Source organism: Oncorhynchus masou, chromosome 28 (assembly GCF_036934945.1).
Source record: "Oncorhynchus masou masou isolate Uvic2021 chromosome 28, UVic_Omas_1.1, whole genome shotgun sequence".
NCBI classification, from domain to species: domain Eukaryota; kingdom Metazoa; phylum Chordata; class Actinopteri; order Salmoniformes; family Salmonidae; genus Oncorhynchus; species Oncorhynchus masou.
Genome location: NC_088239.1, coordinates 28,435,326 through 28,460,822, shown reverse-complemented (window position 1 = coordinate 28,460,822; position 25,497 = coordinate 28,435,326). Strand labels below are relative to the sequence as shown.

At 45.9% G+C, this 25,497-nt stretch overlaps 1 protein-coding gene across 10 annotated transcripts in view; it reads right to left on the bottom strand.

The window, feature by feature from the left end:
• The window catches only part of cacnb2a (calcium channel, voltage-dependent, beta 2a), a 106,951-nt gene that overhangs the window by 24,515 nt on the left and 56,939 nt on the right, over positions 1 to 25,497 (bottom strand). For 5 of the 10 annotated variants that reach the window (XM_064941818.1, XM_064941817.1, XM_064941825.1 and 2 more), the window contains 5 exons: positions 19,208 to 19,327; positions 1,608 to 1,730; positions 1,311 to 1,447; positions 1,032 to 1,108; positions 362 to 501 (listed from right to left, as the gene is read on the bottom strand). In XM_064941818.1, coding sequence (XP_064797890.1) covers positions 362 to 501; positions 1,032 to 1,108; positions 1,311 to 1,447; positions 1,608 to 1,730; positions 19,208 to 19,327 — 597 coding nt within the window. Of the gene's footprint in view, positions 1 to 56; positions 77 to 361; positions 502 to 1,031; positions 1,109 to 1,310; positions 1,448 to 1,607; positions 1,731 to 19,207; positions 19,328 to 22,658; positions 23,342 to 25,497 lie in introns of those variants that run through there. The other 5 variants (XM_064941819.1, XM_064941820.1, XM_064941823.1 and 2 more) reach the window with 3 other exon arrangements.

Here is a 25,497-nt window from a genome sequence, read left to right as displayed (position 1 = left end):
CAGACCCCCAAGGCCCTGCTGGGGGTTGCTGCATGCTGCACGGCAATATAACTTACCGACTTCTGCTTCTGCTTAGCTACGGCCCAGACGGAAGAGGAGAGAGAGAGGGTTAAGAAACTGGCAACATGCATGCTAATGGCTCGAACGCCCAGTGGAGGGAGGGAAGAGACACGGACTATGGCGGGACACAGAGGACAAACAAAACGGGGGGAACGGACAGACGGTGGACAAGGTGATGCTGAGCAGCCACAGTGAGGCAGTTGTCGTGGGTAGCTGTGCGGACGGACCGACAGAGAGAGAGAGAGAGAGAGAGAGAGAGAGAGAGATCGAGAGTAAATACCGGCGTCGATGCCACGTTTACCTTCTTAAAGAAGGGCATTCGTTTCTCTTTGGCTAGGGTGGATGACATGACAGTGTTTGGCTGACTGGCTTTAGGGGAGCGGAGGTGGACTGGAAGCTCATTGTCCTCGGGGTCTAAGCCTGTGGCATCTATGTCAAAGGCTACGCACATGGACACAACACAAGGCCACCATCACACAGAGGCAAACACAGGAGGTTACAAGGGTAACATTGAACACCTAACACTGGACAGATACACAGGTTATTCCACCACATAAACAAACTATACAGACCATAATCAAGCTCGAGTTAACTAGAGTCAAACTGGGGTGAGCAATGACAGTAAACGATGGCACATAAGGTAAGCAAACATTTAAGGCCACAGTGTCTAAGGCATAAACACCATTCTAACATTTTCACTAAAGGGCAACGTCGTGTAGATTGAGCAACCGATTGGACAATAAGCCTGAAGTGTACAAAAGATAGGCCAGCAGTAAGGTCAAAATAATGACCTTACTAATGAAACTCACCCTCGTCTCCTATTTCTATCACGCTTCCTTTTCAAGCCCTCTTAGAGGTTGATGGAGGTTTGGTAATAACTCCCAAGTATCACAGTGAAGAGTTTGTTTGTGTCTGTGAAAAACGTGGCAACCTTTCCCCAAACGCCTGCCGCAAGGCCCTCCATTACTCACCAGAGGAAGGGGGGGTGGATTTCCGCGAGTTAGGAACCACTTCACCTAAACTGGTAGAGGAGTTTGCTCCCGATTTACTGCAAAGAGAAATAATTCATATCAGCTATATAATTCATATCAGTATATCTGAGGTGTTGCAGGATGACAGTGTTGGCTATCTCAAGTGCCGGCTCAATGCAAGAATAATGATTGGGTGAGGTGCATGTTAGTTTCCATGGTGATTGCAGTAAGGTGTGTGTGTGTGTGTGGGGGGGGGGGGGGGGGGTGAATGGTACGTACCCGGAATGGAACTTGCCCTGTTTGGCTCTCTGCTCGTGTTGTATCCGAGTGTTCTCGATCTTCACAGGACTGGGGATGAAACCGATTTCACAGCCTTCCTTCACCAGACGACCTATCCACCAGTCGTTATTAAATTTCTACAGGGGGACGGACATGAACTGGTTAATACATCTGTGTTCCCCTTCTGCTCCGTCATCATTGTTATCAACATCATCTTCCTCCTCATCCTCATTCTTCTCCCAGTCTCCTCCACCTCCATCATCCTCGTCCCCATTTGAGAGTACTGTGACCCCTGACCTCTTTGACGTGGAGGAAGTCTTTAGCCTCAAAGGAGATGGCCATGCCCGGCACGGGGACGTCGTCATCGTTGGTGGCACAGTAGTTGACATTTGTGCGGACAGCAAACGCAACCGGTTTAGTCTGACAAAGAAAGAAAAGGAAGAGATGCAAAGTTTTGGCTACACAAAGATAAGACATGACATAATGACAGGTTTCTCTGCAGGCTGAAACCTTTGCGTTGGGCAGTGAAAGCTGAGCATGAAGAAAAGAAGGGTGATATGTACATCCTGAACTTGAGAATACCCGTGATAACTAAAACATTATACTGAGACAGGAAGTGAGAGTCCCACACGTGGAATAGGCTGCTCCCCATGTGCATTATTCCAAACACCCAAATACACCGTTTGGACTTCACAGACTTTATCGGGAGACAAAGCTGAGCTCCATGGATTCATTCCCTGAATCCAATTCTCTGTGATGTTTTTATTGCCGTCTCAGGCTGAGAAGAGAGGAGTGCTATTCGCGGGGCTATTTTCTCCCCCCCATTGTGTGAGGCGTAAAAAAAGAACTGCTGTCAGAGATGCTGCCTGGCAGGCACGCTGTGACTCACCCACACTCACTTCTAATCTTTATGAATGAGCCTGCTAATGTCCCAAAATGACACCCTAGTCCCTATATCAGTGCACTACTTTTGACCAGAGCCCCACGGGGTTATAGGACAGCCTGGTCAAAATTAGTGCACTAGACAGGGAATAGGATGTCTTTCCCCTACTCTGTCTCCCTGCTTTAGGGTACATCAGTGGTTCCCAACCAGGGGTACTAGGCCTATCCACAAGGGGTACTTGGCCTATCCACAAGGGGTACTTGGCCTATCCACAAGGGGTACTTGGCCTATCCACAAGGGGTACTTGGCCTATCCACAAGGGGTACTTGGCCTATCCACAAGGGGTACTTGAGAGGACTCTTGAGACCATAGGCCTACTGGCATCACAATCATCAAACCATCATCTGGCATCACCATCTAACTCAGTTTAGGAGCCTGAGATTTGCTGATAATACTGAGGGAGTCCTGCTCTAGGATATGACAATGTCGCCCTGTCCTTTGTTTTGTGTTGAGTAACCCAAGTATGCCCAGAAGGCTAGGTCTACCGAGTAGCCTAGGACTACCATTTTGATGTTTGTACTTGTTTGTTTGTATTTTGAACCATTTATTTAAGAGAACCACAATGGAAATACATTTTCAAACGTGTCGTCGTCGATTATTTTAAATGCATTATCCACGCGTGGTCGTATTGTGATTGAACTTGTCAAAGAGATCTATCTATATAAAAATATAAACCAGGATTAGTCTCGTAATGATTCGACGGTTTCTTAACTGAACTTCGGGTTTTGTCATGTGTTTCCTTCTGACTGACAATGAGCACACTGCACTTGTCCAAATGGTTGGTGAATAGAATCTGTACAATGGCTGGATCAATGTGTTCCGTTTATAAAATCACGTATGACCTTTTTCCCTCTGCGACAGCCATCCACCCTGTGTGTCCCAAATGGGCCCCTATTCCCTATTTAGTGCACTTCTTTTGATCAGGGGCCCATAGGGTCAAAAGTAGTGCGTTACAATAAAAGGAATAGGGTGTGGTGTGGGACACAAACCCAGGACATCTGAATAAAACAAACTTAATAAACAGCATTCTCTCCTAGGGCCTGATATAACCACTTTATGACACAGACAGATCGATTCAATGCAAGATAACGCAAATTCCACAATATTTTGTGACGAGACAGGAGGGAGCAACATGTCGTACAAATCCCCCCCTCCCTGTAGCAAGGCATTACATTTTCTGTGAAAAGGGATTTAAACAATAAAGACTTTACAAAAATAGGTCACTGACTAGAGAAACGAGACAGGAGGAAAAACATACACAGACTCCAAATCGTAACCTGATTGTGGCCTTAAGAATATCCATTTTTTAAGATAGAATCGTTTAGAAAGGAATTACATCAAATGTTATTGGACACGATAGTAATCTGAGCTGAGTTTGTCTGTGGTGGCGGCAGTTGGGTGACATGGACATGGCCCTATCCGGATTACATTTCCTCTGCCTGTGAGAGCGTGACTAGCTCCTCTGTCGCTGGTGGCCGATGGAGAGCCAAGCCAAACGCTCAGTGACACAGCCCACAGTAGTCTCCCCTGGCCCTTTGCTAAACGTTTACCTGTAGATGACAGAGAAAGGGAAGCTGGAAAGGGACATGGCTGGCGTAGCTTACCACTAGCAAAAATACATCAAATATCCATGTAACATAAACCCAATGAAAACCCTTGAAAAATGCTATAAAAACGTCAAACAAACGTTAAAGCGAAAATTTTACTGGCCATAGGGCAGTTAGGGTGAATGCCAGATGGGTCAGTCCATCTTTAGCCCAGTGGGCTGGTCCATCTTTAGCCCAGTGGGCCGGTCCATCTTTAGCCCAGTGGGCCGGTCCATCTTTAGCACAGTGGGCCGGTCCATCTTCAGCCCAGTGGGCCGGTCCATCTTCAGCCCAGTGGGCCGGTCCATCTTTAGCCCAGTGGGCCGGTCCATCTTTAGCCCAGTGGGCCGGTCCATCTTTAGCCCAGTGGGCCGGTCCATCTTTAGCCCAATGGGCCGGTCCATCTTTAGCCCATGTGGGCCGGTCCATCTTTAGCCCAGTAGGCCGGTCCATCTTTAGCCCAGTGGGCCGGTACATCTTTAGCCCAGTGGGCTGGTCCATCTTTAGCCCAGTGGGCCGGTACATCTTTAGCCCAGTGGGCTGGTCCATCTTTAGCCCAGTGGGCCGGTACATCTTTAGCCCAGATGGACTGGTCTAAATTGGGGGTTTTGCACAGAATGCTCATTATTTGGCTAATAATGGGGGACTCAAGGAAAAACATTTGCTGGTGTTTATTGCTCAGGCACATTTCTGCTCCCAGTGAGAAACCATACGAATGGCCTTGTAATGCACTAAGCCTATACAGTATACACACCCATTGATGTGGCAACAACTGTTATAGATGTGGCAACAACTGTTAGGTAAGAATCGTCCTCCACGAAAAGGGGGCATAAAGAACACTTAAGAGTAGGGAGCGTAATTCTTCCCAGTCACCTTCAGCCTTCACCTATCTGATGAGCCCCATTAGAATGATTGGCCAGGAGAGTGGACCTGCAGGAGATCCTGCAGACCTACGGACGTCCCAAACGGCACCCTATTTCCTAGTGCATTACTTTTGGCCTATGGGGACCCGGGTCAAAATTAGTGCACTATGTATGTAATAGGGCGTCATTTGGGACGCAGGCCACGGCATTTGGACCATTCGCAGGTGAAGAGCAAACAGGATGCCATTTATTCTCATTCAATCCCGATGTCCTTCAATGTCAGATAATGCTTTGTAAAACTATGAAACCCGGTGCAAAGCGACGATGATAAACCTCTAAAGAAAACAAGATAAATACACGTAATTTATAATCCTCTCTAAATGAGCTTGGCAGGAGAGTACAGCACATCCCAGGAAAGGAATGAATGGTTGTATGTGTGTGTGTGTGTGTGTTGGTCAATGTCAATGGAGTAAATGAACTGCGCCTGAGTGTGTACAGCACTAGTACATGACACACAGAGGACATTGTGTCCTTGGTTGAGTGTCTGTTTAAAGCCACATGGCTGCCGCGCTAAGATGTTATGTTTCGTCTGAGGCGGTGTCCCAAATGGCACCCTATCCCCTACATAATGCACTACTTTTTGACCAGAGCCCTATGGGCACTGATGAAAAGTAGTGTCCTATGAAACAAAAAGAGTACCAATTTAGAACACAGCCAGGTAGTATGTGCCTGTGTGGTCTGGGGGGACTGGGACTGCCTTTCTCATGCTCCACTGCTTCTCTCTCTCCAGTCTCTCAGTGATCAATGACATGGTCTGTGACGTCAGTAGCCCATGCTGGAGTATTAATGCTGTTTCACAGTCCTCATCGCTCCTCTTCTGTCCATCCCCATCTTCCTCTCCTCATCTGTCCATCCCCCTCTTCCTCTCCTCATCTCTCCTCTTCTGTCCATCCCCCTCTTCCTCTCCTCATCTCTCCTGTCCATCCCCATCTTCCTCTCCTCATCTCTCTATAATTTATTCAACTTTTATAGCGCTATTCATGACATAAAGAACCTCAAAGCGCTTTTTAAAATGTAAAACAACAACAACAACATCATTCATGATAGGGTCGGGAAAGTTTGTGGCTTGAGTGGTCATCGGAGGAAGGTGGGGGAGAGGTGAGAATGAGAGAGGGGGATAGAGAGAGGGATAGAATAGGAGAGGGAAGAAAGGTTGGTAAGAGAGTGAGGGGCTGGAGAAGAGAGTGAGGGGAATGGGAGAAAGAGGGGGAGAAGAGAAAGACTGGAGAGAGAAAATAGAATAGAGAAACGACTGACATAAGAGAAAGAGTGAGGGGTGAGCTAGAGAAAGAAATGTGAAAGACATGTCAACCACCCCCCTTCCCTCTTGCTTTCTCATTCTCTCTCTTAAAAATCACTCCATATTGTGCATATTTCATAAACTAATATCCTGCAGCCTTCTCTATAACGGTACTGCAATCATTATAAGATGCCTGCCCTGCGTGTTGCCTGCCTTGTCATTTGTAATCTGGCACTGTCCTTGCATTAGCAGGCCACAGTGGATCTAGGACCATAAATCAAGATTCTCGTATTGTTTCACCTTGAGCAAATGTTTCGGATTGTTCTGAAGTCGAATGTAAAGCCTTATGGCGAGCAGAGCGAGTGCAGTGTGCTAGCTCTGAAGTGCGAGTCTGTAAAATGTGGTTTTATGCGCCGTGGTAAGGTCCCCTTAACCTTCATCAATCCAGCCGGAGATTTTTTATTCTATAAATGAGCAGAGCCATATGGCCATTTCAGCACTGCCCATGCATAATGAAATAGATAATGAGGACAGTTCTCTAAAGTCCAGACATTTGAATATTTTACATTCATATCGAACATAATTGGGTGACAGTGATTGATGGTTGAGGCTATTTTTACAGGGGAAACGAGAGGTCTGTCTTGGTTTGAATCTGGGGTTGTGTCTGAAATGGAATCCTATTCCCTATATAGTGCACTACTTTTAACCAGAGCCCTTTCTCTTTCCTCTCTCCCCCCTCTCTATCTCTATCTACTGTATATATCTCTCTTCCCCTCTGTCACTCTCTCTCTGTCTGTTTTGTTAACTCCAGTGTACAGTGGGGAGAACAAGTTTTTGATACTGCAAATTAAATGCAAATTAATTACTTAAAAATCATACAATGTGATTTTCTTGATTTTTGTTTTAGATTCCGTCTCTCACAGTTGAAGTATACCTATGATAAAAATAACAAATACTTGTTCTCCCCACTGTATCTCTGATTCCTTGGCATTGCTCTGAGGTGATAGAGGAAAGGAGGGCAGATCGTGCTAGTTTGTTGTCAGATGTGAGTGTGATTTGGGCTAGGAGACACTGCCATTAGGAGGAGAAGCCTGTAGAGTTGATTAAAGCTGTGCGGTCAGAGAGACGGGCTCAAGGGCCCATGAGGGGATACTGATGTGAGAGACCAGTGGCCTCAGGGAGACACAGCCTATCTCCATTTAACTCTGGCTCGCCTCGCGTGTGCTGCCCAGATCTGGGCTACGATTAAACGCAGACAAACAAAGACGCGCACACACACACACACACACACACACACAAGCACATTATATGACATTGAAACCAGTAGCCTATTTCTCTCATGTTCTATTGGTTTTCAAATCAACTTTATTTTATTGTCCAGTAGCCAAAAGCACAATCCTAGTCATATGTGCAACCCATGCTAGTTGTTGCATCTTTAGATCTCCCCGAACAACCCATGCTAGTTGTTGCATCTTTAGATCTCCCCGAACAACCCATGCTAGTTGTTGCATCTTTAGATCTCCCCTAACAACCCATGCTAGTTGTTGCATCTTTAGATCTCCCCTAACAACCCATGCTAGTTGTTGCATCTTTAGATCTCCCCTAACAACCCATGCTAGTTGTTGCATCTTTAGATCTCCCCTAACAACCCATGCTAGTTGTTGCATCTTTAGATCTCCTCTAACAACCCATGCTAGTTGTTGCATCTTTAGATCTCCCCTAACAACCCATGCTAGTTGTTGCATCTTTAGATCTCCCCTATTTCTACATTTCTAAAGTAAATGTGATTTCTGTCACATGAAACCACTCGCATGTGCAATGCGCCCTTGACAGCTGTGTTTTCCGCTAATTACATTATGGAACGAACATTCGCGCATAGCCTGCTGCCGTGAGTGCGTTGCTACGCAGCTATAATGTGAAGGACTGATAGTTGATCAACATTTTCAGCTAAACATTCTGATCTGTTGCATCTGACTCAATGCTTTTTAAAGTGATTCTTTCTCGCACAGAACAACAAGCTGACTAATAGAATAGGTCAACGTTTCTACGACAGGGGATAGTAGATTGACATAGGCGAGTGATTTTGCCGTTCCGTTACTTGTCCTGTTGGCTGAGGAAACGGAAATGTGGACAGTTATTCTGACATCTACAAAGTGCACATCGGAATTCGGTAAGAAGAACGCATGCCGTTGCATCCTCGAGTGGTATGCTCTGTTAATATGAATCACCATCATCTAAATGTGATCTCTGTCATTCTCAGCACCATGGGTGGATGCCCTAATCAGGTTATGCACCCAATGCATAGAGGTCCAGTACAGTTCTGCTGCTGGTCAAATGTCTGGTGTCACATGGAAACCCTGGCACAAACGCACACGCACACACCTCCCTAACGCAACCGGCATGGCAAGGAAACGCTCTCAACTGAAAGAAACCAGTCAAAATCGATGCCTTGTGCTGTTCTCTGCGCCGAGAAAACTTGGTCTGTGAAATATTTTTCCTCTCTACAAATGGTGTTTTCCCAGCACTTTTGACTTTCCATACTATTGATTCTGCAGAGTATTGTGTTTTCTCTGTGATCTCAGTGCATCAGGTCCTATCAGAGCACCTGCTGAAGTTGGATTCTAATGATCTCAGTGTACCACTGAGCTTCCTTACTAGGTGAATGTCATCTCGGCACTGTGATCGAGGTATCCTCTCTTTGTAACCCGCCCTACTGGCAAGTTATATTTCACTCCTGAGCTGTATTTCAAATGGCACAACAACAAAAAACGATAGCTGCACAACTATGGGGCAAAACAAACGGAATTGGCTTAGATTGTTGACAAACTATATTTCATCTCCCAAGTGTTTATTGAAAACATACACGGAACAAATATATAAACGCAACATGTAAAATGTTGGTCCCATGTTTCATGAGCTGAAATGAAAGGTAGCAGAAACAGAACCGCAGACCACATGTAACCACGCCAGCCCAGGACCTCCACAACCAGCATCTTCACCTGCGGGATCGTCTGAGACCAGCCACCCGGACAGCTGAAGAAACTGAGGAGTAACTCATTCTGATTAGCGGGGCCTGGCTCCCAGGTGGGTGGGCTCCCCAGTGGGTGGGCCTATGCCCGCCCATGGTTGCGCCCCTGCCCAGTTATGTGAAGTCCATAGATTAGAGCCTAATGAATTTATTGAAATTGACTGATTTCCTTATATGAACTGTAATTCAGTTAAATCTTTAAAATGTTTTGTTCAGTATATATACAGTTGCACATTGAGCACTTGTTGTCTCTCAAATACATCATTACACTTGTTGGTTAGCTAGCTAGCAAATTTGAGCCATATTAGAATTGACATGAAGTCAACAAGACATTATGAAACAAGCCACCAACGATTTCCCACATGGCAGCTTCTTGTCAATGTTGCTAGATTTCTGAACGTTCATTTTGGTGACGTTGTCAGCCAACCTGTCTATGTAGTGCACTACTTTTGACCAGGGCCCTTAGGGTACCCTACACTCTTGGAGAAAAAGTGCTATCTAGAACCTAAAAGGGTTATTCGTCTGTCCCCATAAGAGAACCATTTGAAGAACCCTTGTTGTTCCAGGTAGAACCCCTTTTGGTTCCAGGTAGAACCATTTCCACAGAGGGTTTGACATGGAACCCAAAAGGGTTCGACCTGGAACCAAAAAGGGTTCTCCTATGGGGACAGCCGAAGGACCCTTTTGGAAACCTTTTGTCTAAGAGTGTAGGGCTCTAGTAAAAAATAAGTACACTACTGCATATAGGGAATAGGGTGCCATTTGTGACGTAGCGCTGGTCGGTCTGCCTGTAAAGAGGCAATCAGGCCAGCATATAGCCGGATGTTTCACAGAGAGAGCCCCTTCTTGCTCGCTAATTAAAAAGATAAGTCGCGAGCAGATAACCTGGCATGGATTACCCCAGCCACTTTACATGATAGACGAGCTGTAAAAATAGCTGCTCTATGATCTGGCATCTCGCCGAAAGAGAGAGAGAGAGAGAGAGAGAGAGAGAGAGAGAGAGAGAGAAGAGAGATAGAGAGAGGGAAGAGAGAGAAAGAGAGAGGAAGAGAGAGAGAGAGAGAGAGAGAGAGAATAGAGAGAGAATAGAGAGAGAGAGAGAAGAGAGAGAGAGAGAGAAGAGAGAAAGAAGAGATAAAGAGAGAGAGAGAGGGCTCGGGTCAGGGGAAGTGCAATCTCAGTGACAGTAATGGTTTATAAGACAGTAATTCACAAGCACCTGTCTAGCGCACCGTTAATACGTTACATACAGTAAACACTTACTGTACAAAGGTAATAGAGTCTATGTGCCCTATTGGGGCCTAGTCAAGTGCACTAAAGGGAATAGGTTGCCATTTGGAACGTAAGCAAGCCATAATAACATGAAATACAAAAGCCATAAGACTGTTAAACAGTTAATTAAATGGTTACCCGGACTATCTGTATTGACCCCCTCTTGCATTGACTCTATGCACACTCACAAGACTATATATAGACTATATACACACTTATTCGCACACACTAAATCAAATCAAATGTTATTTGTCACATGCGCCGAATACAACAGGTATAGTAGGCCTTACCGTGAAATGCTTACATACAAGCCCTTAACCAACAATGCAGTTCAAGATATAGAGTTAAGAAAGTATTTACTAAATAAACTGAAGTGAAAATAAAAAAATATATAATCAAAAAGAAACACAAGAAAATTACATAACAATAACGAGGCTAAATACTGCATCTGCTGGAGCGAGTGCTACGAGGTGGTGCTGCTATGGTGACCAGCGAGCTGAGATAGGGTGGGGCTTTACCTAGCAGAGACTTGTAGATGACCTGTAGCCAGTGGGTTTGGCGACGAGTATGAAGCGAGGGCCAGCCAACGAGAGAGTATAGGTCGCAGTGGTGAGTAGTGTATGGGGCTTTGGTGGCAAAACGGATGGCACTGTGATAGACTACATCCAGTTTGCTGAGTAGTGTGTTGGAGGCTATTTTATATGGATGACAAGGATCGGTAGGATGGTCAGTTTTACGAGGGTATATTTGGCATCATGAGTGAAGGAAGCTTTGTTGCGAAATAGGAAGCCGATTCTAGATTTAATTTTTGATTGGAGACGCTTAATGTGAGTCTGGAAGGAGAGTTTACAGTCTAGCCAGACACCTAGTTATTTGAAGTTATCCACATATTCCAAGTCAGAGCCGTCCAGAGTAGTGATGCTGGATGGGCAGGCAGGTGCGGGCAATGATCGGTTGAATAGCATGCATTTAGTTTTATTTGCGTTTAAGAGCAGTTGGAGGCCACGGAAGGAGAGTTGTATGGCATTGAAGCTCATCTAGAGGTTAGTTAACACAGTGTCCAAAGAAGGGCCAGAAGTATATAGAATGGTGTCGTCTACATAGAGGTGGATCAGAGAATCACCAGCAGCAAGAGCAACATCATTGATGTATACAGAGAAGAGTGTCGGCCCGAGAATTGAACCCTGTGGCACCCACATAGACTGCCAGAGGTCCGGACAACAGGCCCTCCGATTTGACACACTGAGCTCTATCAGAGAAGTAGTTGGTGAACCAGACGAGGCAATCATTTGAGAAACCAAGGCTCATTTGAGAAATCTGATTTGAGATCATTTGAGAAATCAAAAGCCTTGGCCAGGTCGATGAATACAGCTGCACAGTAATGTCTCTTATCGATGGCAGTTATGATATCGTTTAGGACCTTGAGCGTGGCTGAGGTTCACCCATGACCAGCTCTGAAACCAGATTGCATAGCGGAGAAGGTACGATGTGATTCAAAATGGTCAGTAATTTGTTTGTTAACTTGGCTTTCAAAGACCTTAGAGATGCAGGGTAGGATAGATATAGGTCTGTAGCAGTTTGGGTCTAGAGTGTCTCCCCCTTTGAAGAGGGGGATGACCGCGGCAGCTTTCCAATCTTTGGGAATCTCAGACGATACGAAAGAGAGGTTGAACAGGCTAGTAATAGGGGTTGCAACAATTTCGGCAGATCATTTTAGAAAGAGAGTGTCCAGATTGTCTAGCCCGGCTGATTTGTAGGGGTCCAGATTTTGCAGCTCTAGTATATAAGTCCTGGATGTCAGGAAGCTTGGCCCCAGTGATGTACTGGGCCGTATGCAGTACCCTCTGTAGCGCCTTATGGTCAGATGCCGAGCAGTTGCCATACCAGGCGGTGATGCAACCGGTCAGGATGCTCTCGATGGTGCAGCTGGGAATCCATGCTAAATCTTTTCATTCTCCTGACGGTGAAAAAGTGTTGTTGTGCCCTCTTCACAACTGTCTTGGTGTGTTTGGACCATGATAGTTCATTGGTGATGTGGAGACTCGACCCGCCTGTTCAACCTTCCTTTTCCTATAGTCCACAATCAGCTCCCTTGTCTTGCTCAATTTGAGGGAGAGGTTGTTGTCCACACTGCCAGGACTCTGACCGCCTCCATACAGGCTGTCTCATCGTTGGCCGCTGATCAGTGTTGTGTCGTCAGCAAACTTAATGATGATGTTGGCCACGCAGTCGTGGGTGAACAGGGAGTACAGGAGGGGACTAAACACGCACCTCTGAGGGGCCCCAGTATTGAGGATTAGCGTGGCAGATGTAATGTTATTGCCTACACTTACCACCTGGGGGCGGCCCGTCAGGATGTCCAGGATCCAGTTGTAGAGGGAGGTGTTTAGTCCCAGGTTCCTTAGCTTAGTGATGAGCTTTGTTGGCACTATGGTGTTGAACGCTGAGCTGTAGTCAATGAATAGCATTCTCACATAGGTGCTCCTTTTGTCCAGGTGGGAAAGGGCAGAATGGAGTGCGATTGAGATTGCATCTTCTGAGGATCTGTTTGGGCAGTATGGGAAATGGAGTGGGTCTAGGGTTTCAAAGCACTTCATGGCTACCGACATGAGTGCTATGGGGCGGTAATAATTTAGGCAGGTTACCTTCGCTTTCTTGGCCACAGGGACTATGGTGGTCTGTTTGAAAAATGTAGAAATTACAGACACCGTCATGGAGAAGTTGAAAATGTCAGTGAAGACATTTGCCAGTTAGTCAGCGCATGCTTTGAGTGCATGATCTGGTAATAAATCTGGCCCCACGTCTTTGTGAATGTTGACCTATTTAAAGGTCTTCCTCACATCGGCTCCGGAGAGCATGATCACACAGTCGTCCGGAACAGCTGATGCTCTCATGCATGCTTATGTTGCTTGCCTTGAAGTGAGCAGAAAAGGCATTTAGCTCGTCTGGTAGCTTGCGGCTGGTTTTCCGTTTTTAGTCCGTAATATTTTCAAGCCCTGCCACATCTGAGGAGCATCAGAGCTAGTGTATTAGGATTCAATCTTAGTACTACATTGACACTCTCACAGAAAACCCACACACTGACATACAATACAATACCAGTCAAAAGTTTGGACACCTACTCATTCCAGGGTTATTCTGTATTTTTACTATTTTCTACATTGTAGAATAATAGTGAAGACATCAAAATGATGAAATAAAACATATGGAATCATGTAACAACCCAAAAAGTGTTAAATATTATACTGACTCTCAATGAGGACCGATACAGGAAAGGAAGACCCGGAGTTACCTCTGCTGCAGAGGATAAGTTCATTAGAGTTACCAGCCTCAGAAATTGCAGCCCAAATAAATGCTTCAAAGAGTTCAAGTAACAGACACATCTCAACATCAACTGTTCAGAGTAGACTGCATGAATCAGGCCATCATGGTCAAATTACTGCAAAAGAAACCACTACTAAAGGACATCACTAAAAAGATGAGACTTGCTTTGTCTGATTAGTCCAAATGTGAGATTTTTGGTTCCAATGGCCATGTCTTTATGAGATGCAGAGTAAGTGAATGGAAGGTCTCTGCATGTGTGGTTCGCACTGTGAAGCATGGAGGAGGAGGTGTGATGGTGGGGGGTAGAGGTCGACCGATTTATGATTTTTCAACGCTGATACCGATACCAATTATTGGAGGACCAAAATAAGCCGATACCAATTAATTGGCCGATTTTTATTTATTTATTTGTAATAATGACAATTACAACAATACTGAATGAACACTTATATTAACTTAATATAATACATCAATAAAATTAATTTAGCCTCAAATAAATAATGAAACATGTTCAATTTGGTTTAAATAATGCAAAAACAAAGTGTTGGAGAAGAAAGTAAAAGTGCAATATGTGTCATATAAGAAAGCTAATGTTTAAGTTCCTTGCTCAGAACATGAGAACATATGAAAGCTGGTGGTTCCTTTTAATATGAGTCTTCAATATTCTCAGGTAAGAAGTCTTAGGTTGTAGTTATCATAGGAATTATAGGACTATTTATCTCTATACCATTTGTATTTCATTAACCTTTGACTATTGGATGTTCTTATAGGCACTTTAGTATTGCCAGTGTAACAGTAGAGCTTCCGTCCCTCTCCTCGCTCCTCCCTGGGTTCAAACCAGGGACACATCGACAACAGCCACCCTCGAAGCAGCGTTACCCATGCAGAGCAAGGGGAACAACCACTCCAAGTCTCAGAGTGAGTGACGTTTGAAATGCTATTAGCCCGCACCCCGCTAACTAGCTAGCCATTTCACATCGGTTACACCAGCCTAATCTACACCAGCCTGCCGGAGCCGACAGAGATGGTCACATCGCTTCGCGTTCCTACAAGCATTTCACTACACTCACATTAACATCTGCTAACCATATGTATGTGACAAATAAAATTTGATTTGATCTCGGGAGTTGAAATCATAAACAGTGCAATGCTTGAAGCATTGCGAACAGCTGCTGGCAAAAAATGCTGTTTGAATGAATGCTTACGAGCCTGCTAGTGCCTACCACCGCTCAGTCAGACTGCTCTATCAAATCATAGACTTAGTTATAACATAATAACACACAGAAATATGAGCCTTAGGTCATTAATATGGTAGAATCCGGAAACTATCATCTCGAAAACAAGACGTTTATTCTTTCAGTGAAATACGGAACCGTTCCGTATTTTATCTAAGGGGTGGCATTCATAAGTCTAAATATTCCTATTACGTTGCACAACCTTCAATGTTATGTCATAATTATGTAAGAATCTGGCAAATTCGGTGGCCCAAACGTTTTTTTTTATTTTTTATTTTACCTTTATTTTACTAGGCAAGTCAGTTAAGAATAAACTCTTATTTTCAATGACAGCCTAGGAACAGTGGGTTAACTGCCTGTTCAGGGGCAGAACGACAGATTTTGTACCTTGTCAGCTCGGGGATTTGAACTTGCAACCTTTCGGTTACTAGTCCAATGCTCTAACCCTCTATCCCTGAGCTGACAAGGTAAAAATCGGTTGTTCTGCCACTGAACAAGGCAGTTAACCCACCGTTCCTAGGCCGTCATTGAAAGTAGGAATGTGTTCTTAACTGACTTGCCTAGTTAAATAAAGATTAAATAAAGGTGTAACATTATTTTTTTTAATCAGACAAATCGGTGTCCAAAAATACCGATTTCCGATTGTTACGAAAACTTGAAATCGGCCCTAATTAATCGGCCATTCCGATTAATCGGTCAACCTCTAGTGGGGGGAAGCTTTGCTGGTGACACTGTCAGTGATGGCTACCACAGCACTCTGCAGCGATACGCCATCCCATCTTGTTTGTGCTTAGTGGGGCTATCATTTGTTTTTCAACCGGACAATGACCCAACACACCTCCAGGCTGTGTAAGGGCTAATTGACCAAGAAGGAGAGTGATGGAGTGCTGCATCAAATGACCTGGCCTCCACAATCACCCAACCTCAACCCAGTTGAGATGGTTTGGAATGAGTTGGACCGCAGAGTGAAGGAAAAACAGCCAACAATTGCTCAGCATATGTGGGGACTCCTTCAAAACTGTTGAAAAGCATTCCTAGTGAAGCTGGTTTAGAGAATGCCAAGAGTGTACAAAGGCAGAGGGTGGCTACTTTGAAAAATATAAAATATATTTGGATTTTTTTAACACTTTTTTGCTTACTACAGTGCCTTGCAAAAGTATTCAACCCCCTTGGTGTTTTTCCTATTTTGATGCATTTTTATTCAGATTTCATGTCATGGAAATACACAAAATAGTCCAAATTGGTGAAGTGAAATGAAAAACAAGTTTAAAATCCAAAATATAAAAAATGGAAAAGTGGTGCATATGTATTCACCCCTTGCTATGAAGCCACTAAATAAGATCTGGTGCAACCAATTACCTTCAGAAGTCACATAATTAGTTAGATTGCACACAGGTGGAATTTATTCAACACCTGTTCTGAAAGGCCCCAGTCTGCCACACCACTAAGAAAGGGGCACCACCAAGCAAGCGGCACCATGAAGACCAAGGAGCTCTCCAAACAGGTCAGGGACAACATTTTGGAGAAGTACAGATCAGTGTTGAGGCATAAAAAAATATCTGAAACTTTGAACATCCCACGGAGCACAATTAAATCCATTATTTAAAAATGGAAAGAATATGGCACCACAACAAACCCGCAATGAGAGGGCCGCCCACCAAAACTCACAGACCAGGAAAGGAGGGCATTAATCAGAGAGGCATCAAAGCCACCAAAGATAAACGCTGAAAGAGCTGCAAAGCTCCACAGCGGAGATTGGAGTATCTGTCCATAGGACCACTTTAAGCCATACACTCCACAGAGCTGGGCTTTACGGAAGAGTGGCCAGAAAAAAGCCATTGTTAAAAAACATTTTTTAAGCAAACAACGTTTGGTGTTCGCCAAAAGGCATATGGGAGACTCCCCAAACATATGGAAGAAGCTATTCTGGTCAGATGAGACAAAAATGTAGCCTTTTGTGGGCATCCTAGAGCAAAACAACCGATATGTGCGTGTTCGTGAGATTCCCACCTTTCCACATAGGGGTGTGTAACTGTTCGGACGCTACAGACAGAAGTTGGCAGATGGTCTGACAAACACCGCTCTAGCTCTTTCACCGCAGATGGTCTGACAAACACCGCTCTAGCTCTTTCACCGCAGATGGTCTGACAAACACCGCTCTAGCTCTTTCACCGCAGATGGTCTGACAAACACCGCTCCAGCTCTTTCACCGAAGATGGTCCGACAAACACAGCTCTAGCTCTTTAACCGCAAATGCGGAAGTGCAACATACAGTATCGCTGGCTTAATAAACAGACAGATTTTTATGGGGATTTTTGTATTATGCTAATTCCGGGGGGGGGGGATATCGACCTTAGCGGCTGTGATAGGAAAAAAACTGAGGAGGGATCAACAACGTTTTAGTTACCCCCCAATACTAACCTAATTAACAGAGTGAAAAGAAGGAAACCTGTACAGAATAAAACATATTCCAAAACATGCATCCTGTTTTGGGGACAATCCACTACAACACATTACTGACTACAACTCTCCATATTTTCAAGCATAATGCATCATGTTATGGGTATGCCTGTAATTGTCAAGTACTGGGGAGGTTTTCACGATAAAAAAATAAAGGAAAGGAGCCAAGCACAGGCAAAATCCTAGAGGAAAACCATGTTCAGTCTGCTTTCCAAATGAACTCACTTTTCAGCAAGACAATAACCTAAAACACAGGGCCAGATCTACACTGGAGTTGCTTACCATGGAGACAGTGAATGTTCCTGAGTGGCCGAGTTACAGTTTTGACTTAAATCTGCTTGAAAATCTTGCTCAACTAAGATAGTTAACCAACAGCATATCACAGTCATCGCAAGTAAAACGTAATTTTTTTTACTGAGAATGTTGTTGCTGTTTGGGCCAGCTACTTGCAAATGCATTTTTGTATTTTAGTCAAATGCATTACAAAATACAAACATTTTATTTTGATACACTGATTTTTATGGTATTTTGTATCTGTATTTTCTAACTGTATTTTGTCATTTTTGCCTATCTCTGTTCAGAGTGTATTGTCACTGTTTCTCATAGAATTTGTCACAGCGGGCGCCATTTGAATTTTTTTGTCAAAATGTAAGCATACCTACTTCTCCAGGCACCACTACACCACTATGTACATATCTAACGGAAATATTGTACCCTGTACTCCTGCAAATTAATCTGGTACTGGTACTTCCTGTATATAGCTTAATTCCTGTGTATTTTATTCCTCGTGTTATATATTTTTTTCACTCTGTATCATTGGGAAGGGCTCCTAAGCAAGCATTTCATGGTAAAGTCTACACCTATTGTGTTTCTGTGTCTAACACAGCGTTCAACCACCACGTTGCTTCTTCCTGGGAATTTTGGGAAAGTTAGCGTAGTTTTGTAACCCTATGCTGTACTGTATGTACCGTAGAATGGACTGATTGTTCCCTATGCTTCTCACAGACAAAGCTGTTGCGCTTAGACAGCATGTCGTGGAACACACAGTCTGTCCTCACTAAGGCACTCATATCTGTCAGACACCTAGAACCTACCTAGAACCGATCTAGAAGAAGAACCCTTGTTGAACCCTAGTTGGTTCCAGGTAGAATCCTATGGTTCCAAGTAGAAACGTTTTGGGTTCCATGTAGAACCCTCTGTGGAAAGGATTCTACATGGACCTGAAAATGGTTCTACCCGGAACCAAAAATGTTTTTACCTGGAACCAAAAAAGGTTTCTGCTATGGGGACAGCTGAAGTACCCTTTTGGAACCATGTATGTGTCACAAATGGCACACTATTCCCTATAGACTCTACTACTTTTTTCTTGACCTGGTCAAGAAAAAAGGGTTCCGAAAGGGTTCTTTGGCTGTCTTCATATGATAAACCTTTTTGGTTCCAGGTAGAACCCTCTGTGGAAAGGGTTTCACATGGAACCAAAAGGGTTCTACCTTGAACCAAAAATTGTTATTCAAAGGGTTCTCCTATGGGATGGGTTATCGATGGTGGACGTAGGGCTCTGAGTTTCTCTGACCATGCAATCTGACCAGTAAAAACTCAAATGGAACCAGGAGAGTGATGTGAGACGACCTCAAAGTACACTAAGCGGCATAAGCAGATCCTGATCATAAAAAGGCCTTTTTCATCTGATCCACCTTACAAGATCCAGAGAGAGAGGGAATGAGAGAGAGAGAGAGAGAGAGAAAGAGAGAGAGAGGGAATGAGAGAGAGAGAGAGAGAGAGAGAGAGAGAGAGAGAGAGAGAGAGAGGAGATGGTATGGCTAAAGAAAGGGAGATCCACAGCAGACTGCTGGACAGAGTGGTCAGTATGAGTGTCAGTACAGTACCTTGGCCTTCTCCAGCTGTGCCTGAGCCTGCCGCTCTGCCTCTCGTCGCACGGCCTCCTTATCCTCCTCCAAGGACACATCAGAGTCTGATGGACGGCTGGTGTAGGAGTCCGCCGAACCCTGCAGAGTGAAACACACACTAATGAGAGATTGCATAACAGACCTCAACCAACAGACGAACTCTTCAGACCTCAACATCACACAACAGACTAACTCATAATTTCCCAAACTCGGTCCTCGGGATCCCAAGAGGTGCATGCTTAGTTTCGATCCAGATGATCAAAGCGTGATGACTAAACACCAAAATGTACACCCCTTGGGGTGTTGAGGACCGGGTTTGGGAAACCCTTGGACCCCTTTTCAGACCTCAACAACTCTTCAGACTCACACTCACCAGACACACATCAACATGCAGCACATATGCACACCGTGCCGCCGTGTTCAGCAGTGAGACATGCCAGGTCTAACTGCAACTCAAGCAGACGTCCTATCTTTGGAGACGGTTGGTGAAGACAGTTTGGTCAAATCACCAGAGAGCGTCGGAGCCCAGTTAGTGAACTTAGAGCCCAGTTAGTGAACTTAGAGCCCAGTTAGTGAACTTAGTGAACAGCCACACACATCTAAATCAGACAATATCCAACCCCAGGGGAGGAGAGGCAGGGAGAAATCACTAAAGCCAAGTGGATGTGTTTCAAGTGGACACTCCCCTGCTTCTCAGAAAGCAGCAGGACACCCACCATCTCACAAAGCCTCAGGCTACATCAGTAACTACAAGGGTAGTGCACTATCAAGGGGATAGGGCGCCATTTGGGATGCACATGCAGTCGGTCCTTTCATTCACTACCACTTCGGCCGGAGAGGAAAAAAGAGACTAAAGAGTAACGCGTCAGGATAACAGGACTAAATCTGTCGTTTCATTGACTGAAGCTGTAGGTTTGTGTCTCCCATGCTCTGCAAGAGAGACACACGGACCCCTGGTACCTGTGGGCCCCAGCATGTGTGCGTGGTAAAGGCTGCAGCTTCAGCCATATAAACAATCAGGCTCACACACATGAAGCCCCTGACCACCTGACACACATTCTAAATCTCCTGGGTGTGCACACACACACACACACACACACACACACACACACACACACACACACACACACACACACACACACACACACACACACACACTTAAATAACAGAAACAGATGTATGGGCACACACGTTCAGGACCACGATCTTTTTGTTTCTCTCTCTTCCTCACACACAGATACACTGGACACACACACACACGCAGGCAGCCCAGTATGTTTATAGCCCTGTTATGTTATTGTCAGACTCAGATGGACTTTTTGAATAATAATGATAATTAACCTCACACTCTACCAGGCTGATTAAAACTAACCCAACCATTGCATATACATAGAGGATCCTACTTTACTATCCAATACCGACACCTGGCATGTGGCTACATTCCACCTTAACATTATACATCACACTTGAAACATTCATCCTAAACACTTTCTATTCAGCACATGCCAGGTGCTCTCCACCCGGCACATTCCAGGTAATCTCCACCCGGCACATTCCAGGTAATCTCCACCCGGCACATTCCAGGTAATCTCCACCCGGCACATTCCAGGTAATCTCCCCGGCACATTCCAGGTAATCTCCACCCGGCACATTCCAGGTAATCTCCACCCGGCACATTCCAGGTAATCTCCACCCGGCACATGCCAGGTAATCTCCACCCGGCACATGCCAGGTAATCTCCACCCGGCACATGCCAGGTAATCTCCACCCGGCACATTCCAGGTAATCTCCACCCGGCACATGCCAGATAATCTCCACACGGCACATGCCAGATAATCTCCACCCGGCACATGCCAGATAATCTTCACCCGGCACATACCAGGTAATCTCCACCCGACACATACCAGGTAATCTCCACCCGGCACATTCCAGATAATCTCCACCCGGCACATTCCAGGTAATCTCCACCCGGAACATTCCAGGTAATCTCCACCCGGCACATTCCAGGTAATCTCCACCCGGCACATTCCAGGTAATCTCCACCCGGCACATTCCAGGTAATCTCCACCCGGCACATTCCAGGTAATCTCCACCCGGCACATTCCAGGTAATCTCCACCCGGCACATTCCAGGTAATCTCCCCCCGGCACATTCCAGGTAATCTCCACCCGGCACATTCCAGGTAATCTCCACCCGGCACATTCCAGGTAATCTCCACCCGGCACATGCCAGGTAATCTCCACCCGGCACATGCCAGGTAATCTCCACCCGGCACATGCCAGATAATCTCCACCCGGCACATGCCAGATAATCTCCACCCGGCACATTCCAGGAAATCTCCACCCGGCACATGCCAGATAATCTCCACACGGCACATGCCAGATAATCTCCACCCGGCACATGCCAGATAATCTTCACCCGGCACATACCAGGTAATCTCCACCCGGCACATACCAGGTAATCTCCACCCGGCACATACCAGGTAATCTCCACCCGGCACATGCCAGGTAAGCCAGAAGAGGACAGGCCACCCCTCATAGCCTGGTTCCTCTATAGGTTCCTTCCTAGGTTTTGGCCTTTCTCGGGAGTTTTTCCTAGCCAACGTTCTTCAACACCTGCATTGCTTGCTGTTTGGGGTTTTAGGCTGGGTTTCTGTACAGCTGATGTGCGAAGGGCTATATAAATACATTTGATTTGATTTGATATTCATATCCTGCATAATAGACGAGGCACTGCTCATGAACTATCCACGTCTCTTCTCCTGCCTTGTACCTGAGACACCTTCTGTAAATAACACTGCTTATGCTTTATGCACTCTCCTTAATGCTTCTGATATCCGTCTCTTACCTTATAGGTTAAGCCCTACCTGAAAATACTCTTAATACTGTATACAGTACACTGCATCTCATCACTGTCACATTGTCTATAGACTAAGCCTGTGTCATAAATGGCACCCTATTCCCTATATGGTGCACTACTTTTGAAAAGGGCCCCATAGGCTGCCATTTGTGACACATCCCAAGCTCTAACCTATAACCACACCAAACCAGCTCATGTATCCTTGTGTCCTTTACATGTGACTGACGTTGTTCAACCCATTGTTCGATCCAATCCCATCGTTCCATCATGTCCAGACTTAAAGGCAAGGGTCGGACCCAGAGAGTTACAGCACAGCGGGTCAGAGAATGGGTCCATAACGAGGACTGTGAACAGTGGTGACAGACAACCCACGACCCCTCATCATCACCGTCGCAGCATGACAACTCTTATCACCCTGACAACACCGCCCTCTGACCCCTATACGGGTAGGCACAGGTAAATACGACGATGTACACACACTTTTACATGCGCAAGCGCACGCACAATCACATACGCGCGCACACACACACACACACACACACAAGTAAGCATGTATGAATAATCCGCTTACACAGTCATCGGAGCTCTTGTTGCGACCTCCCTTGGCTCTTTTCAGCAGCCTAATCCAGGTGGCCTTCATCAGCCACACCGGTCATTCAGTGTCCTAAGCCACTGTTACGTATCCCTGCTACAACCTCAGATACCTGGACTACTATCCCTGCAAAAGACCTCCACAGGTATGTCTACCTTTTGCTGTTAACAAAGCTACCTATGTTAGGGATACGTCAGGTGTGACTGCCAATACCTTTGCCGTTAAGGCTGTCCCTAACGCTGCAGCGAGAGCTAGTTCTACCTTTGCTGCCGCTGCGCTGTCCACATGAGCCATGGAACCGGAGCATAATCTCAGCAGCTGCCTGTCTCCCTCCAGTCTCCTCTAGCCTCGTCTAGCTGCTCAGGCTGCCTGCCCAGTGTGAGCTTCTCATGCCTCACCCCCCCCCCCCTCCAGCCCCGACTTCGGCAGCTTCAGCCCTGTCTCCTGTCCTACACAGGCTGGGCTGCCATGCTCCTTCCTCGCGGACAGATAAGAGAACGCCTGCCTGGATGATCAGTGTGAGAATGCTAATGTTGCTGCTGCTACTCAGGTGGTGCCTGTGCTGCATGCAATCTCAGCTCTCCTCAGCCTGTCAATGTATATATCCCGCGCTTTTTCTCGCTCTCTCTCACCGGATTTCTTGAGCTGTTTCTACCTCTGTGGTTCTGTCTAACTCACCCCCCCCCCTCTCTCTGCCTCCCTTTCGTATCACTCCCCCACCCCTTCTCCTCTTTGCTTGTTCTTTCGTTTTCTCCTGTTCCTTCTCACAGTCGCTCCATCTGTTCCGCTGTCTCCACTGTGATTAATGCTGCCCAGTACAGAGGGCTTGTTTGTGTGTATGTGTGTGTGTGTGTGTGTGTCCCCCATGTTTCTAAAACTATGCATTGGATCTATAGGCATACATGTAAACATTTAATGTTGCACAAGATATTAGTACACGCACACACACACAAACCTGCACGCAAGCACCCACACACACTCTGGTCCTGTGTTGATCGTCAGTCCAAAGTTCAGTGCTGTGCCTCTCCCCCTCCAGGGAGGTGACGAGGATGCCCGGTGCGTCCCTACTCTACGCACTCACTTGCGTCGCAAAGCACATACATACGCACACACTTCCATGGCAAGAGCCTCTCCTGTGCCACCAGGGGAAAGAGGTGGAAACACAGAGAGAGAGAGAGAGAGAGACAGAGGGAGGGAGGGAGAGAGAGAGGGAAGGAGAGAGAGAGAGAGGGAGAGACAGAGAGAGAGGGAGAGACAGACAGAGAGACAGACAGACAGAGACCTAAAATAGATGTTCCAAGCTGCACAGTACAACACTCTGATCTTAGTGATAGTGATTGTTAGGTTTCAGAGTTACTGTAGCTAAACCCAAGCGCAGAGGACCCCTGGTGATTCACTAAATATGAATACCCCCCCCCCACACACACACACAACTTTCACTACCATAAATACTTCAAGACAAGTGAGCACACATTCTTCTGCAGGACATGTCCTTTTTCTAGTATGGCATGAGACTGCTAATGGTTACTTGTTGAGGCAGGGACTGGGGCAATGAAATCTGATCCATTTCAGAGCTGGGTTACCCTGTGTGAGCGTCTGGAGAGGCCGGCACAGGTCAGGAGGAGGAAGAGGTCAGCGGTCCCCACAACTCAGGTCAGCACTGGGTGGCAGGTCGCCTACCGGTTAAGAGCATTGGGCTATTAATTATTTAATCAAAAGGTTCCTGGTTCAAATCCCGAGCTGACTAGGTGGAAGATCTGTCGACATGCACATCAGCAAGGTACTTAACCCTAATTGCTACTGTAGGTAGCTCTGGATAAGAGCATCTGCATAATTGTAAAAAAAAAATGAAGATGGTTTAGCTAATGGCTAGCAGTCATTCCCCTAGGAGACGCTAACTGTACATCAAAAGATATGACACGCTAATCAGCCCTGCACTTCATAACCAATCAATCCCATAGTTCTACCCGCACAGAGGTCGTCTCAACCAGCTCTAGGCTGCGTCTCAAATAGCACCCTGTTCCCTATTAAGTGCACTACCTTCAACCGGGGCCCGTAGTGCACTGAAGAGGGTGCCGTTGGGGACGAAGCTGTGTTGAAGATGACACACTGATTTAGCAGCGTCCGACGCGAAAACAAAGGCTTGCGGGAGAATAATACAAGTTTAGCTCGCTTAGACCAATTACTCTAACATGGGAGGCAATTGTCACAGTCGGACTCCGGACAGAGACGGATTGGAATGACTATGCAAGTATTATGCACTCTGACAAAGGTCCGTTACAGATAGGCCAGCTGTATGGAATACCTCCTTCAAATGGAGCCTGACTGACAGCCTGTTTGTGCCAACATGCCGCCTCCTAGTCAGTCATTGTCATGCCGATGCCAAGAGGCTGCTTCAGACGGCCTTAATATTACTAGTAAAAACAGTGGAGGGAAAACATATACAGACTGTTACCTCACTATACTACACCTCAAGTGAGATACTGTAAGTCCCCATGAAAATACTAGAAGGCAGTAGTGCTGTGAAAGCCTCTGCCGATGGTATAGCTGGTGCCTATTGGGTGGAGGAACCTTTAAAACCAGGGTATTGTGTGTCACACGGTCGCACGTGGCTTGTACATTGTCTAATGGCGGGGTAGCGTTGTCGCTACCCTCCAGAGCGTGGCGCAGATGTTTCCCATGTGGAGCTGGGTGCCCACTGCCCAGAGCAAGGGGCCCTCTGTCCAGGCTTATGCATGTCTGTGAACACTGGGCACAGTGGGCAGTGAGAGAGGTTGACATGGACTCAGTGTGACTGAGAGAGCCTCCGGCTGCATGA